Here is a 16928-nt window from a genome sequence, read left to right on the forward strand (position 1 = left end):
GATGGTTTCTTCTGTAACTATTTTATTGTTAACCATTCTAGGCTTCTCTGGGAGGAAAATTAGTATAGAAATAAACCAGCAAAGAAATGATACTATAGATGATCAACTTTACTTCCATTGAGGAAGGACAGCAGACTTTTTGGTTGAACTAGACTGGTAATTTTGCTTTACTCTGAGACAAGTTTCAGAATGGTTTAGGAAAATCGGAATGCAGTTCTGATCTCATTGTACAGCAGGAAGATCCTGAATAATTTGGTTTTGGTTTCAACATTTAGGAAAAACAGAAATGGAACTGGCCCAAACAAACTGTCGGGTTCCCTTAAAGACTCCTTTGAAACACTGACAACCACTCGATTTCTTGAAGCATTGATGTGCGATCTGGGGGATGGGGATGGTTTCCTTCACTACTTGACTCGGTGAGTTTCTCAGCTGCCTTCAGTGTTCCACATTTCAGGGTTGTGCTTTATTTACAACCCACAGGAGGATATTTGATTGTGGGAATCTTCTGAAAAAAGCAGGCTCCAACATTGCCCTATGCCGATACATCCCTTTTTTTATTGGCATCACTCCTCCAGTTCACCTTATGCTGAAGTAGGTATCTTTCATGGTTACTCTCCAGGTTTGAGGATCCACAGAAGATTCATCACCTATTGCTGTGGAAGAAGCTAAATTTTTACGAAAATGCACAGGAGAACCAGGCAAGCCAGTCTGAAAAACGTAATATAGCCTGGCAGATTTTTCATATGTTTCTGGCCACTTATACAGAACGCAATTCAGGTGAGCTATATTGGAAGGATGAATATGGGGGAATCTGATTTAATCACCCCAGTCCAGCATTGCAAAAAGCCTACCAACTGGAAAGAACTCACTACCCAGAATGTTGAGTACCTGTGTATGGGGATAGATGTCTTTAGAATATGGAATCTTTGTCCTTAATGTCATGTCATCAGTATTTTTGAAGTTGAGACAGAAAGAGGAACAGATGGATGGACAATGTTGACTTAAGTATGTAGTTCTTAGAATAGATTAGAATGAACTGAGTATCAGTGATGGTATGAGTGTTTTATGGTTGGAGAAAGCAAGAGAAGTAATCCATCTTAGGAAGGCCCTTTCTGTAGATTGGTTGCAGGATACCTTTGCTGTGGAGATAGATAATAACAATAATCCACTGTTATTCCTGGTAAACATATTAATTCTGTCCCACTGGTATCCTGATCAAACAGATTGTTTAGGGTTTGGAAACATAATTAAAGCCTACTTGTAATTGCTATAGTGTAAACCATAGACACCGATGCCCTATCTTATAACTAATTTTGGAAAACCAATACCATTTGCTTACTTTTAATTTCCAGCTTTTATCAGATTTTCCAATGGATTTGTTTACTATTTGAGCACACTTGGCCTATGAACAAACACTTTGAAGCTGGAGTCCTCAGCCAATCTTGTGCTCTGTTTCTCCTTTCTCTGCAGAGCTTAGTTCCAGTATGCTAGAATACATCCAGCATCTTGAGAGAATGCTTTCCACTGGCAATGGAGACTTGATATTTTCTGCTTTTGAACCCATGATTCAATATGTGCTGCCTATTCTGGGTAGGGTGTGGCTCCATTATGTTCGCCATGAAGTCACAACTTTCCTCGAGTGAGTCTTGAGATGTCCTATTCTGAGTTTTCTGAAAAGAAAACGTATGCATTTTCTGATGGCAGATATTTCAAAGGTTGTGGACCTGCAACACTATAAACTGAGACTTTATGTAATGTTGTGCAGATAATGAACAGGTCCAGTTGTTGTTTTTGCTATATTAATGAAGACGATTTTAAGAGTTCTTTAAATCTAATGAATTACATGAGACATCCATTATCCCTGGGGACAAGAAGGAAAACCCATTGCAAATAATTTGTAAATTCTCCAATCACAACAGAAATATATTCTTATCTAATGTTTCTTTCTTACAGATACTGTGTACCAATGTCTCATCTGGATGTCCAAAGTACTAAAAGCAAAGACCATAGAAGCAAGCAGGACAGAAATGGGAGGTATTCAAAATTTTGTGGAAATGAAAGTTTACTTTGGTAGCCTTAATGCCTTATGGTGTCATACTTCCAAATCGTATATTCAGGGTTTTAAAATAGGTTTTATACATTGTGGTCTATTATATAGACTTACTTGAGAGTAAAGTTTAGTTGAACTCAGGAGGATTTCTGTGGAGATGGGCATAGGATTGTACTGTTACCTTGAAAGTAAATCAGTTGTTGGAGTTAATTTCTAACGGTATGAATAAGATATTGAAGGAAGTGGACAGTGAGATAACGCAGCAAGGGTAATGCAGTAATTAGACCAAGATTTCGAAGTATAGATGTTTGTTCTTTGCTCCCTTCAAAAGTAATAACTCAGTTATTACTACAAAGTGGAAACTAAAGTACAACAGAAACAATTAACACAATTTTGAATCTGACTAAGTGTTTCAGCTTTGACATGCATATGTGTTACTTTCTAGCCCTCATGGTTGTGGAGGAAAGGAATCTGCAAATGAAGTTGGTTTTGACCTTGGCTTCTAGGGTTGAAAGAATACGGCTTACATACATCCTAGCTTCTGCCTCTCTGCCCAGATAGATTTTTCAGCCATGTTCCTTTTTGTCCTTTGCCTTCTGCTGCTGCTTCACCCTTTGCCAAATAATAGGTGAAATTTAAAAGTATTGAAGCCAGTATTCATTTTGCAGATTAATTCATTGTATTTTGGAGATTTGCATTATTTATTCTTAAAAATAAATGTTTTATTTGTACATCACTAGTATATCGTTTTACTGAATAGTCAGTTTAACTGAATGTTTGTATCTCTTTCTGCAAGAAGAAATTCTGCGAGAAGTGCTGTACTAGCCTTTATTTGTATGCCATTCTGCCTGCAGGATAAAGAAGCAGAAACAAAACACCTATGTTCATGACTCAAAAGGCAGAGGGTTACACGGGAAAAGAGATAGAAAGAAGGTGGTTTCCAAATCTCCCAGCACAAGCAGTACAGACCAGGGAAGTAGGGAAAAATCACCAGTTCTTCAGGACTCACCCACCCCTCAAAATGTGCCAGATTTTCTTAGCAACCCAGTTATCTTAAATGTGTATAAAAAGGCAGCTTGTAAAATGCAGAATATAGAGCTTCAAATGGTTTTAGGGCTCCTACAGGAAGTGGAGGCCTGCTTGGAAGCCCCAGGGTATGAAAAATACCTGAATTGTGCAGTTAAATTTCTAGACATCTGGGACAAGCTGGGGGCTTTGAGATCCAGTATCCCCTTCCCCAAAGAACTGAAGAAAAGAATAAAGGAAGAAGTGGCCCAGGGAGAAATTACCGACTTCAGCTGGAATGAAATCCAACTCTTATTACGTTCCCTGGTTGTTCCTGCTTTTGAGCAGTTTTGGGATGAGATGAGTGAAGGGCTGAAGAAATATGGACTGGTGCCTTCTCAGATTCCAGAGGAACGCTGGTGCAAGCTGGAACCATTCCTACAAGTGATAGCTGGAAAAGTAGCTCTTAGGCATTTAAGGAACCGGGAAGCACAGGATGCATCAGCAGCCACAGCAAAACCTACAAGGGAAGATAAAGACTCTTTTTGGCAGTCTCTAAAAGAGGCTGCAGAAGGCTGGCCCACGGTGGAGATGCTCCATTTCCTTAAACATCTCCAGGTGCATGGAACACCTGTGCTGGAAAGTGGTTTGCATTTTCTGCTGGAAGTGCAAAAGTTCAAAAATGCTCATCATGCCTGGCCTGACATGGCTCTTTTGAAGAAAAAGGTTCTGGTAATACGTGACTGTTTCCTTGCTTCTCAGATTGAGCCTCGGCTACAGGTAAGAGCTTACAATATCAGTGGCATTTTTATTCCCCAGGCGGAGTGTCCTGTTTATCAGGTTGGTTGGTAAGGATTGATTAACAAAAATAAAGGGAAACAATTTATTTTAAATTTATTTTTATGATTATTGTCTTATCACGTATGTAAGAGTGCTCATATTCTCTGTGGTAAAGGACAGTCATATTGAATGTTAACTGTCTGTGTTAAAGGGAAATAACCATGGATGGGCATTATGATCTTTAAAAATGCTCCACCAGATTTGTTGACAGAGAACATTTTCTTCAAAAATTTCCAGAAGAAAGAGAAATTCTCCAATCCTTTCTCAAGAGCAGAGTACAGTAAGACTGGTATAGAAGAGGCCTCTTTGGAAAATAGGTTTCACCATATCTTTCCTGGGATTTAGCTGAAGCAAGGGAAGCCATGGAGGCTGCAGATCACTGGAAAAATAGCTGCCCAATTAGAATCAGGAAATTAACAGACAACTCTTGGTCATTTCATCACTAATATGTCCACAAACACCATGCTGCAAAATGTTCTTCTTTTTTGATAGAATTGCTAAAACAAATTCTCATTCATTAATTTCAACAAGAAGTTGCAGTAAAAAGTAAAGGAGTATTTTCTTTGTTTTATATATATAATAAATAAATAAAATTATGTGACCAGAGTAAATTATGCACAGGATAAATTTTACCACATAGCTTAATCTTTCAAAATTTCACTAGGATGTGTCCACATTTTCAAGATTGAAAGCAAGAAACCTGCTTTTGAAAACTAACAAACAAAGGAAGCTGTAATTCTCAACATGGTGGATTCAATTACTGCAACCATATTTTTGCAGTAGTATCAGAGGGTAGAATACATGCAGACTTACTTCCTATGTATTATATTGTGATATACATTCTGTTGCTATTTGTAATATAAAGTCCTATAACTGGGATTATAAATGCAGAGTTAAGGATCCTGTTGTTTTTCCTGGCTCTTTCTGTGGCTTTTGATACTTTTGACCATACTGTCTTATTGGAGCACATGGGGAAGCTGAGGCTCAAGATGCTCTTCTTCAGTGGTCCCACTCCTTTCTCTCTGGGCACAACCCTAAGGCACATTGGGAGACCTCTTCAGTCCTTTAGGTATGTTCAATGTGGAGGGGTAGCTGTTCCTCAAAGTTTAATCTTGCATTCTATATTATTTAATATTTATATGAAGCCAGTGGGAAAGTCATTCACTAATTTTGAGCAAGTTGTTCTCAGTCTGCTGATGATACTCAGCTATAGTTCACCTTTCTTGAGGATGCAGTTGGATGATACTAGTGACTCTATGCAGCTTCAGGCTGTAAGGACTGGATGTAAGAAAATCAGCTGAATTCTGATAAGATGAAGCTGTTATTCTGCAGGCTGAACTTTCTGAGTTAGGTGTACCTGTTCTGCCTGGGGTTGTACTCCTTCTAGTGGAACAGGTTTGCATAGGTGAAGTGGTTCTCCTGGATCTAGCACTGGTGATGGGCAGTTAGATAATGTTAGGGACAAGGAGACCCTTTTATCAGCTTTAGCTGATTAACCCGGTGGGACTTTACTTGAAGGACAGAAAGTAGTGTCTCATGCACTGGTAACCTCAACCTTGGAGTACTGCAACATACTTTTTGTGGAATTACCTTTAAAGGCAGTCCTAAAGGTGAAGCTGGACCAGAATACAATAACATGAGTGGTGAGTGACGCATTCTTGGGCTCCCACATCATTCCTATGCTGAAGCAACTTTATTATTGCCAGCCTTCTAAACCTAATTCAGGGAGCTTGTGAAGGTGTGTAAGGCCTTACATGGTTGAACCCAAAGTACCTGCTTTTCTAAAGTCCACCCAATGGGAATCTTTGGCAGACCCTAGTTTAACAACAACCAATTCACTTTTCTCTATGGAAGGATATCATATTATAAAATTAATTGCCACTGGAGTCAGAATCTTCCTACAGTTTAGGGTTGGCCTCAAAACAGATTTATTTACTAGGCCTTTTAACGTTTGAGATATCATGATAATTGTATTTAACTGTTGCTTGCAGGTTGCCCTGAGCAGTTAAAGGAATGGAAGTAATACACATTTTACAAATAAATGGTAGTCATGTATAAACCTGTGAAAGAAGCTAGCATCACTAATTCTATAACTTGCCCAGAAGGCTGTATAAAGCCAAAAGGGACAAGGAGTCAAAACAACAGCATCAAGAATGTCAGAGAAAATATACCAAGATGCACTGAGTAGCCTAACACTCTAGTCAGTATTCCTTCCAGAACAGCAATTCCAAAATAATGAAATGCTATCACCTATCTCCTACTAGCTAAATTCATTTCAGCTTCTTATAGCCAGGGCTTATTTTATCTAGAGAATATCCTGGCTGATCAGCTACTGCTGCTCCAGTAACTGGCAGTGAAACCAGATTCCATCCAAATAGAGGCTAAAGTAACAGGAAGATAATGTGAGATCATACGTTTGACCTCCAAATAATGTCTGTCTTATTGCATGACTGGAGAGGAAAAGGAAAAAGAGGCTGTGATTCCAGGGATAATCTTGGCATGCAGAATGCTGAATGTGTGTGGTTTGCCCTGCAGGTGGCAGTGGATAATAAGAGGCTGGGCAGAGCTATCCGGGCAGCTGAGCAGGCCCTCCAGAAGGAGATTCCACCCCCAAGTTTGTTTGACAGTCTGAAGGATTCAGTTGCCATCATCCTAATGCCATACTGGGCTGCCTTTCAAAAACACTGGCTCAAGAGATCTGCAGCAAGTGCACAAAGAGCCCCAGGTAGGTTCATTGTCATTTGGAAATCTGAAAAAAGACACAAACACTTAACTATTGTGCTGTTCCCTTTCTGCATAAGCCACACTATGTGCAGCTTAGAAAACAAATGAGAAATAGAGGATACAACCAATCAAAGGTGGGAGATAAAAGAAAAGGAAATCTAATTAAAATTAGTTTGCGCTAGCAAAATGTATTTCTCCATGCTATTCTATACTATCACCATGTCCATGCATAGATTCAAACATTGCCTTGTGTTCTTTGAACTTCTTATTTATTTTTCAGGATCTGATCAACCCCATCCAACCTTGACTTTCTTAGTCTTCCACTTCCTTTTGAATAATTCATCCTTCCTTCATACATCTGTTTTATAATCTGATCATTCATTATTTCTATATGACCAGCCACCTCAAATATTTCTTCATACTTGTCACTCACTTTTGTATTTGATTTGCATTCATTCAATACCCATTTATTCTTGACCATATCTCATTTTAAAACACATACTTCTTAAGTCTCCATTCCTGCTGTGCTACTTCTTTCAACAAATAGCATTTACACATTTTGTCATCCATCTCCCCAACTTCAGTAGTAAAGTTAGTAGTAAATGTTCTACCAAAGTAGTGTTTCACCATATATGTTTAATTTACAATTCTTTGCTCCATTTTCCTGTCAAAGACAACTAATGCAACACATTAACTTTAAAATCCATAGTCCTTGTTGAATTATAGAATCTAACATTCACTGCAAATCACTGTGGTACTGAGCCTTACCTGCATACAAAAGTAGACATATATTTACACCCCCAACCAATATACAGTACCTCTACCTTTGCCACAAGTATTCCTTATACACATATCCATAAATATACTAAACAACCAAGGAGACAACACTGAACAATTCATTAAGGGTTGCATTTATTCTCACATGTGTTTTATTTCCATCATATACTGCCCTGTCCTGCACTAACACCCAACTAAAGTATTGCATAATTCAGGCCAATTCCGTTTACCTTATACTTTCTCTAAATCAAGAAATGCCCAGTACATTTCTTACATTTACATTTCTCAATCATCTGCCAAACAGCAAAAATCTGGCCTACATATCCTGTGTGGCATAAAGCCACGTTGCACTTTCCAACTTTTACTCATTGTCACTTCCTTTTAGACTATCCATCAGAATTCTGATCGTGTGTTCCAGGTCCCTTCAATTAAACAGTGTCATTTATTGGGACCAATGAAATGCACTTTCTCTGTCACAGTGCCTGTCCTCTGGAAAGCGATCCCCCCTGATTGGTATGGCTCCCATCCTGATGGCATTCGAAAAGACCTTCAAGACCTGTCTGTTCTCCCAGGCTTTGGGATAGGGTGGATGTGGTTCCTTCTTTTTTTTGTATATATAGTATGTTGATCAGGCATGCTGATTTCAGTAGAAGAGATATGTAACTCAGAGTTGAACTGAGTCCTTGGTGCTCTCTGAGCTTGGTTGTTTGATTGCACACATTTAATTATCTGACTAGGTAACATCATCAGTGCTACTGAGTGTGGGGTTTGCTCCCTGTTTAAGTACAGTAGTTTGCCCTACCAGTGTTGGTGGGGGTGTGGTTTTCTCCTTGGTAGTTCCTTGATTATTGTTTTCTGCTTGATTGTTTGTCTGGTGTTAATCCCTGTTTATCTGGGTGTAGGTTGCTGGAGAGGATGTGTTTTGGTCTTTTTGTTTCCTCCTTAGCTTTCTTATTGTCTCTTTTGAATGGTGTGTAAATGTGGTTTATCTCCATGTGTCTATTGATGGCTGATGTGTCTGAGTGCCAAGCTTCCAGGAATTCCCTAAAGTTTTTGGATTTAGCTTGGTCTAGAATGCTCACAGTTTCCCAGTTGAAACTATGGTTGAGTCTGTCCGTGTGTTGTGAGATTAAGGAGTTTTCATTGTGTCTTCTGACTGCTTGTTGGTGTTCATGGATGCGCTTTGCCAGTCTTCTGTCTGTCCTACATAGTGACTGTTACAGTCCTTACACTGTATGTTGTAGATGACTCCTGTTTTTTCTTCTTGAGCTATTGGGTCTTTTAGTTTACTTAAGATGTTTTGGAGGGCTTTAGTTGGTTTGTGTGCTATAGTGATGCCGTGTGGTTGTAATAGTCTGTTGGTTGTTTCTGAGATGTTCTTGATGTATGGCAGTGTTATCCTTTTCCTAGCTTGTGTTGGTTGTGCTGTAGTGGGTTGAGCGGTCAAGCACTTTTCAATAAAGTTGCATGGGTATCCATTTTGTTGGAATATGTTGTATAGGCGAGCTGTTTTTTTCTTGAGTTCTGGATTGCTAGAGTGCATTTGTGCTTGTCTGAATAATGTTTTTACACAGCTCCTCTTGTGGGAGGTTGGGTTGTTACTTTGGTAATGGACCACTTGGTTAGTGTGGGTTGTTTTTCGATAGACTTACGTTTCTAATTTGCCATCATTTCCTCTGCTGATGAGGATATCCAGGAAGGGTAGTGTGTTTTAGTTTTCTTCTTCCCTTGTGAATTTTATTCCTTTCATGTTGTTGATTTTTTCATGTGTGCTCTCTAGTTGTTCCTTTTTTATTATGATGAAGGTCCATCATTAAATCATCACTAGAGAAGCAGCAACAAATAATTACTATAAATGACAGCTCCTCAATGCCTTGAGGAAGCATGGATGCAAAAGCAGGGATAACTGAACACTATTAAAGCAAATAAACCAAGTAATTGCCTGCTACTGTGTTGATAGCCAGAAATTAATTCTCTTTGACTGATCAGATCCAAGGCTTGGTTTCATCAAGATTATCTTACCCTCCATTTTAACACAGCTCTTGCTGTCCCTTTTCTTTTTTTGCCCATATTAGCAGGACTGAATATCTTCTAACCAAGAGTTTTTCTCCCTCTGGGCTAACCAACTGCTCCAGACCCAAAGGAGCTCTCTTCCTTGCATGAGTAAGAAAAAGAGGGCATTAATGTTACTTTCACAATGGGGAGAAAAGAAGACTGAATATCTCATCAATATTTCAGGGCTGAATGCTCCTATTTTCGGTGTACAGTGACTTTTTAAAGATTAGCCAAAAATGGATAGTGCCACAGATTAACCAAATGTATAGGCTGCATTTTCACAACGTTTAATGTATAGGCTGCATTTGCACAACAATTAAGCACAACTGCTTAACAAACATACTGCTATTCCTCTTTCTAGCTCCTGGTCACATGTAACTCTTCCAGCAAGTGTTGTAGCATATCTTGTTGAATGAATCCTCCCAAATCTCAACCATTTGGAGTTTCCTGAAACTGGACTTGTAACCTATAAGAAACTGGGATTTGTAAGCTAAAGTCCTGGTTTTCCCAAAACCCCAATGGTGGCCATTTTGGGTTCAGATGAAAATGTAAGCAGAAGTTTGGTTAAACAGCTGTGGGATGTGGTGGGAGAATAAAATGGCAGTGTGTTCATTTTTGTGGACTAGTCTTGTACAATGTTGTACAAACACAGCCATAAGAGAACCTAAATATATAGGAGCTGCCATATATTGAGTCAGCCTAGTGATTTATCTAGGCAGGTCTTGCCAGAACCCCAGAGTTCTTCTCAATGTAGGAAGGAAAATCAACCAGAGATTTTCCCAATTTAAATTAAGCCTGTTTTCCTGCAAAACACTTGTTGTGCAATGTTGATACAATGCCTTCCACATAGGTTAAAAAATAGTTTTGTAACTGATATTATTTTCTACAGTGCTGAGAAATCAGCTGCTTCTGCAGAAGAGACAGGCCATGCTCAATGAATCGCCGCCATCTCTTCAGCTGCCACCACTCCAGCAGCCCAAAGGAGACGATGGAAGCAAGTCTCAGGATGGTTTTATATACTCTTTCTCCGTCAGTGAAGGCCTTATAGTACGGGTCTGTATGTGGCATTGTACTCTTTGCCCCTACATAGAATTCAGTAATTTAGAATCTGTGGTTATCGTGGAACTTTAAAACAGGCTATGGAAAATGTGTTCTCTAAAATGTTTGGATTCCAACTCCCAGTAAACAATAGGTCAGAGATGATGGAAGTGGTAGTCCTACTACATGGGACAGGGTTTTCCCATTACTAAAGTGATTTGGGCAAAAACATTGCATTTTCTTTAATATCTGATAAGAAATGATGTTCCTAGGTAGTGAGGACAGCATTCAAAGTATTGCTTGTCTAAAACAAAACAAAACAATTAAGTGCATCACTAGAAAAGGTTTCCACAGAAATGGCTAAGCACTATGGAAAAAGTGCCAGCAAATTGAAAACAATCCAAACTTACACAAGTTGCTCTACTGATAATTACACTGCCATTAGTTAAGTTTTTGTTTTACCTGTGGGCAGCTTAAGGCCTGTTGCAAAACGTTTATTGTTAATAGATCATACATACCAATATTATTTGCTTAAAATGTTGTTGCTATTATTATTAGATTTGGTATTTAAAGTCTTTAAAAAGTGTGAAATATACTTTTTTAAAAAATTGTGATATAAAGAATTTGTAATACTAATAGTAATTTTCCCATTTCTTGAAATTCTGGACCATGATTTAACTGGGATATTGGCAAAACGCTCAATTATTGATATGCTGTCTGGCTTGAACATAAATAGAGTTGTGGCTAAACTGGCATTTTGCTGGCTTACAAATGTGCATCTAAAGTGCTGCACATGACATAAAGGTGGACATCACAGACATATGACAGACATAGCTTTTATGTGAAAAAATGTTTTCTTTTTGAATAGTATTACATTGAAACTGATGGAAGATTACACTAATGCAAACATTTCTTTGCTTCTCAGAATACAAACAAAAACATTCTGAACTTTAACTCTGCTGTGTTCAGAAGCATGAACAAACCAAATGGATTTGAGTTTCCTTCACTTCAATGTACCAGTGTTGATTGAAGCAAGGAAGAAAGGTGCCTTCATATAGTTCTCAATACTTTACATTGTAAAACATTCTATGTGTTGCTAGTCAATCATGTATTGGGACAGTGCTTGATTGTAGTTCAGTTAAGAACATGCACACATGTATGTATTTTCCCTCTCTGTTGTTGACAGGGGTGATTTAACAAGGAATTTAACAAGATTTAAGAAAACTCAAAATCTTTTGATTGCCAAAATATCATCAGGAGCACTTTTAGGAAGCTTGGAGTCTAAAAATAAGAGATTCTGCTTTTTCCAAGAAAGGTTCATTAGTTCCTACTATGGATTTACAGCAACAGTCCTTTCTTATAAAAAAACATTTCATGGCTAAACCCTGAGTCTATGGGAAAGACTCAGCTGATAATTTCCATTAAATGACAAGAGGCTTATAAGAGTCTCACATTCCGAGATTCTACCAAGGGCCAGACCACATTTGCTATATTTGTCCCTCAATTGGTCTACTACAACTTTCTTTTGAAAACCACAGGTTATCCTTCCTCTGTTCCAAAAAATATTTTTAAGGTTAGCAAATGGTCTTGACTTCAGAATAACGTAAAAAGGATCAGGTTAGGATAAAAAACTGAATTGAAAAAAGTGGTAGATGTGATCCATCTAAAATTAATCCAGACAAACCCTGGCAGATAATCACAAACAAGTAGATGATAAACTCTGGGTATAACAGAGTTTCAGAGGTGATTTGCGCCAGAATTATTATTTGTGTGAAGCAGCTTTCAACAGCAAAAACTCCCTCCAAAGAAATTCCTATTTGCAAAATTCATACAACCAGCCAGAGAAAGGCTGGCTAGCATACTTACCTAGAAATAATTTGTTCCATTGCATTGTCAGGTCTTGGAAAATGTAATAACTTTTTGTTCTACTGGATAAAAAACATGATTTTGCAGCCAACAAACCTAAGTCCTTTATTGTCAGCATTGTAGTTATTTTTTCTTAGCAGCTATGCAGAGAGGTTGATTATATTTACCTGTATGATTAACTTCCTTTGTGCTTATGTGGTGATCAAAGGACAATCTTTGTTCTTCTTCTTAACCTCAAGTGCAAATTATATTTCATTAAAGACCTTATTTTGTATACATCAAGGCAGCTCGTTCTACCAGTTCGATAATCCAGAAGACTCAGCAGTGTTGCAGGACCATCATGTACATAGTTCATTAGGATTCATAGTCATTCAAGTGAACATCCAGATTCCTCGCAACTGAGCATCAAAATATATTCTTTGCATATTCTCGTGCTGCTGCCAGCACCATCTGCAAATCATCAGTCTTCGCCATGCCTTTAGCCACAACTCCAGAACCATCTGCTTTGCCTCCCATTTGAGTACAGACAGCGAGAGCCCAGTCAGCTGCAGAAACCTTTGCTAAAGAATTCTGAGAAGGGGGACAAATTAATAGAACATAGATGAACTGCCAAGAATGGAGACCAGATTTTTGCTCTGTGGCAGGTAATATATATAGCCTTCGAGTCAGTATCGACTCCTGGCGACTGCCTGAATAAGTCCCTGCAGCTTTCTTGGTGAGGGTTTTTTCAGAAGTGGTTTGCCATTGCCTCCTTCCTAGGGCTGAGAGAGAGTAACTAACCCAAGGTTACCCAGCTGGCTTTGTGCCTAAGGCAGGACTAGAACTCACAGTCTCCCAGTTTCCAGCCTGGTGTCTTAACCAGTACACCAAACTGGCTGTCTGAATTTGTATACTTTAGTAGAATGTTTACTAAGATGGGGAAATGAATGGAGAAATTTTAAGATGAGCAAATGCTGGTAGAAAGGCTGTTGATAGTATGTGGTCTGTTGCAAGAAAATATTATTGAATTAAATGGAGGCCATGTGTAAGAACCTGCTTCTGTCTATTTTGTTATATGGAAGTGAGAACTGGGCATGTATGGTAAAACACAGAAGTAGACTGAATGCAGCGGCTAGGGTTTATTAAGAAGTGTATGTGGTAAAGCAAGAAAAGATAGGGTTAAGAAAATGAGCACTGAATGATTGTGGATTGATTGTGAAAGAAACACACTGACGTAATTTGATCACAGAGCACGAATGGGGACTGAATTTTAAAACAAATACATGAAGAAGGAGTGAAGGGGCTGTCAGAAAGGGGAAGTCTGAGAAAGTCATGGCTGGATAGTCCTAATGAGATCCTGAAATAAAGAGCTGAAAAGTTTAAAGAACAAAAGGCAATACATGAAGTTGTGGATGGACCTGGGGGAAGCAAGAATGGCTTGCAAGAATAGAAAGGTATGCAAAGGTATCACAAATTGTACTGATATAATTTAGGTACATTTCCTTTTTTTTCTTATCTCATGGCTTTATTTCTTTGGTTTACCATTTCTTAGGGAAATCAATACTTCTGATATGAAGCCAAAAAGATGCTTTGGAGCAAGTGTAGGAGCACACGTTGCATACAGTACTAGTACTTCCATAAAGAACCTGCCTCTTTTTGTGGGCTCACATAAAGTGATGTGGACACAAGAAAATGTGTTTGAGCTAAGGAGCACCCACAGTGTGAGACAAGATGCTTCAGAGCACTATTGTACTTGACATTTACTTAAACATGCATTTTCTGGGCATCATGTGGCTAGTGTGTAAAATCAGAAAGATGGAGCTACACCCCCTTCAAAGCACCTTCTCAGTTTTGGATCCAAAGTGTTGCACATCCTTATTATTCTTTACTCCTATCTGCATTTTGCATAACATTGCTTATCCTGAAAGGGAATAGTATGATGGGTATGTATGCTGGGAATGGACCAGGTGGTGAATATAGATTGTCTAGCTTCAGTTGCTGTGTAGAGTGGGCATTTCCCTGAGGAAAGTGCTTCTCAGTAACACAAATGCAAAGCCTTTTAAACCATGAAAAGTGCACATGGAGTCCACTGCATAGGAGCATGTGTTTGTTACAGCATTTGCTTATAGGAACCTCAGGATTCCTTAAGAATGTTTTTAATCCTCAGAATTATAGTGATACACCATGATAATATTACTGGGGTTTCCTTTGTTCCACACTAATCCTTGTAATCTGAAACGTCTACAATATCTTGATCCCTCTGTGATGGTCTATGTTAACTTTTTATGTTCTGCTATTTTTTTCTGCAACTTCCAACTTTTGTGCCAAATACAGAATATTGGAAATCCTTTCTGCAGAACAGACCTATCTGGGGGCCAGGGGGTTACAGTGAAAACTTAACACACTACCTATGAGCCAATGTCTGGTGTGGCACTACATCAGAAAACTCTGAGGTAAAACCTTCAGTTTCAGATCCCACCCAGTAGAGACTACCAAGCAGTTGGCTTGGTGTTTTTGCTTATTTTCACCAAATTGTAATGAAAGTGACAATTTGCAATCTTTCTTAGACATTATAAGAAATCCAGGGTGGACTGATTTATATTAAGGCAATTTAATTAACTTAATCACTAAGAGAAAACTTTGATTTAAATCATCTGCCATTGATATTTCTTCAATCAAAGATCAGATTTCTTCACATAGTTCTGAAAACAGTGCAAATTGATAACTAAAATATTTTAAATTGTAAATAAATATAGCTGTTTAGAACATCAAAGAGGATACTCTTTGGGTAATATATTTTAGATGAATAAAAAACAAGCTATTTAGGAAATAATATATTCATTGCCTATAGCTGCAGTGACAGCATATTGAGAGTGTCCACCATTCCTTTCATCTCAGCCATTTCTTCTGACAACTTTTCTTACGTTGGATCTGCCTTAATTAACATCTCTGACTTGTTTGGCCAAACTCTATCACCATATAACAGTAAAACAACAATTATCTCCAGCATGTGATTCCCCACATGTAACTAAAAGCGAAAACCTGGAACTTTGGGCCAGAATCATTTTCATGGAATGAAAAACTGAAATGTTTGACTACCAGATAACCTAGTATGTGAATGTAACAGAGCCATTATTTCATTTTTATAAAATTGCTTAGGCATGCTGGTGATGAAATTCCATTTTAAAGGGTTAGATTCTGCTTCTATTCTTTCAGAATAATGGAAACTTCAGGTTCACTGGGAATCCCACTTACCTTGGATACCTGGCAAGCGCAAAACACCTGGTCAGGTGCTTGTGAGCTAAGCAACATCACTGAAGCCCCTGGCACTTTGTTACACAGTTGATTGACTGCTTTCATCAAGATCTAGGACCAAAAAAAAGATAAAAATAAAACTCCACCTTTAAAACATTCCTTGTTTTAATCAAGAAATTTAAGTAGAACAAATCTTCAGTATTTTAGATTGTATGATGTTATGAAGCATTGCAACGTACCATGGACTGTGAAGGAGAAATGGATGATAATAGTTAGGCTGAGAGTTGGTAAAAAGGAATGTTTCCAGATTGCATGCTACAAGAATTGTAAAAGTAGGGAAAAATCTAATTATTAAAGGGTTCAGAACCAGCCAGCCCACTCACAATGTCTGAGCAGCTCAGATGTGATCCTTTCTCTGCTCTGAGCTTCTAAACAATTGAGAAAGTCAGTTCAATCTGCTGACTGCCAAAACAGCTTCAGCATGGCCCTAGGACTGTAATGCTGCTTTCTAAGAGAAATCCACAATTGGTTAAAACTCACAGAGGGTGATTCAGCAGGAATAGTATCAATGATGACTGGTTCGTTGGAATACTTTGTCAGCAAGTCTTGCACCTTCTCTGCAGCCTGGAAAAAGAACGTACAAAATGCATTAATGATGGCTTTGTAAGTGACATAAAATGTGTACCAAAAGAGAGGTGATACTGTCAATGGAACATCCCAGTGGCTTCTGCATTAATTACTACTTTAAAAATGGCAAATGTAAAGCAAACAAGAAATCCTTCTGCAAGAGCATAAGTCCATGGACTATGTATGCATGTGAAATGAAGTGCTTGTTACAAAACATCCATATTTTCTGTTTTTTGAAAATATATGTATTAACAGTATGAAGTTCCATATTATACCCGAACAGAGAGGAAAGAGACATTAAAGTTTACCTCAGAAAAAGAGAAAGTCTGCCATGCCAAAAGTCTAATCTCATTCTGTAGCACTGACCTATTTCCTCACTAACACTTTTAGTCAGAGTATCAGAGAATGATACTCAGAGATATCAGAGTATCAAGTCAGAGAAATGATCATTGAAAGCTCATTAGTTTTTGCTTTACACCCTAATCATGAGATAAAGGATAAAAAGAGGACTCCACATCTCTAAATTTGAGGATACTTTACTCCAGAAAGACCTGTTAACCTGTTCTTGAGCTCTTGTTTCCCACCTAACTGTATCACAAGCTGAACATCCTGATAACCAGGCTCAGAACTCTTTCTAGAAGATCACTCACCTTTCCCTACAACAAGTATCTCACCAACATTTTTTTCCTTCTGTTTCTATATAGCAGGAGTA

General features: G+C 38.3%; 2 protein-coding genes across 2 annotated transcripts in view; one reads left to right on the forward strand and one right to left on the reverse strand.

Annotated features, from left to right (window-relative positions):
- The window catches only part of LOC112542392 (uncharacterized), a 27410-nt gene extending 15857 nt beyond the window's left edge, over positions 1 to 11553 (forward strand). The window contains exons 12-19 of the mRNA XM_025175104.2: positions 276 to 416; positions 620 to 777; positions 1471 to 1639; positions 1954 to 2034; positions 2905 to 3835; positions 6431 to 6620; positions 10341 to 10504; positions 11415 to 11553. Of these exons, the coding sequence (XP_025030872.2) occupies positions 276 to 416; positions 620 to 777; positions 1471 to 1639; positions 1954 to 2034; positions 2905 to 3835; positions 6431 to 6620; positions 10341 to 10504; positions 11415 to 11519 (1939 nt within the window). The 3' untranslated portion in view covers positions 11520 to 11553. The remainder of the gene's footprint in view (positions 1 to 275; positions 417 to 619; positions 778 to 1470; positions 1640 to 1953; positions 2035 to 2904; positions 3836 to 6430; positions 6621 to 10340; positions 10505 to 11414) is intronic.
- The window catches only part of AARS2 (alanyl-tRNA synthetase 2, mitochondrial), a 37886-nt gene continuing 32269 nt past the window's right edge, over positions 11312 to 16928 (reverse strand). The window contains exons 20-22 of the mRNA XM_088145290.1: positions 16130 to 16213; positions 15590 to 15700; positions 11312 to 12925 (exon numbers count right to left, since the gene is read on the reverse strand). Of these exons, the coding sequence (XP_088001416.1) occupies positions 12761 to 12925; positions 15590 to 15700; positions 16130 to 16213 (360 nt within the window). The 3' untranslated portion in view covers positions 11312 to 12760. The remainder of the gene's footprint in view (positions 12926 to 15589; positions 15701 to 16129; positions 16214 to 16928) is intronic.

This window comes from Python bivittatus, unplaced genomic scaffold, assembly GCF_059951505.1.
Source record: "Python bivittatus isolate LINGU-HERP-01145 unplaced genomic scaffold, Pbiv_v1 ctg000020_np1212, whole genome shotgun sequence".
In the NCBI taxonomy this organism is placed as follows: Eukaryota; Metazoa; Chordata; class Lepidosauria; order Squamata; family Pythonidae; genus Python; species Python bivittatus.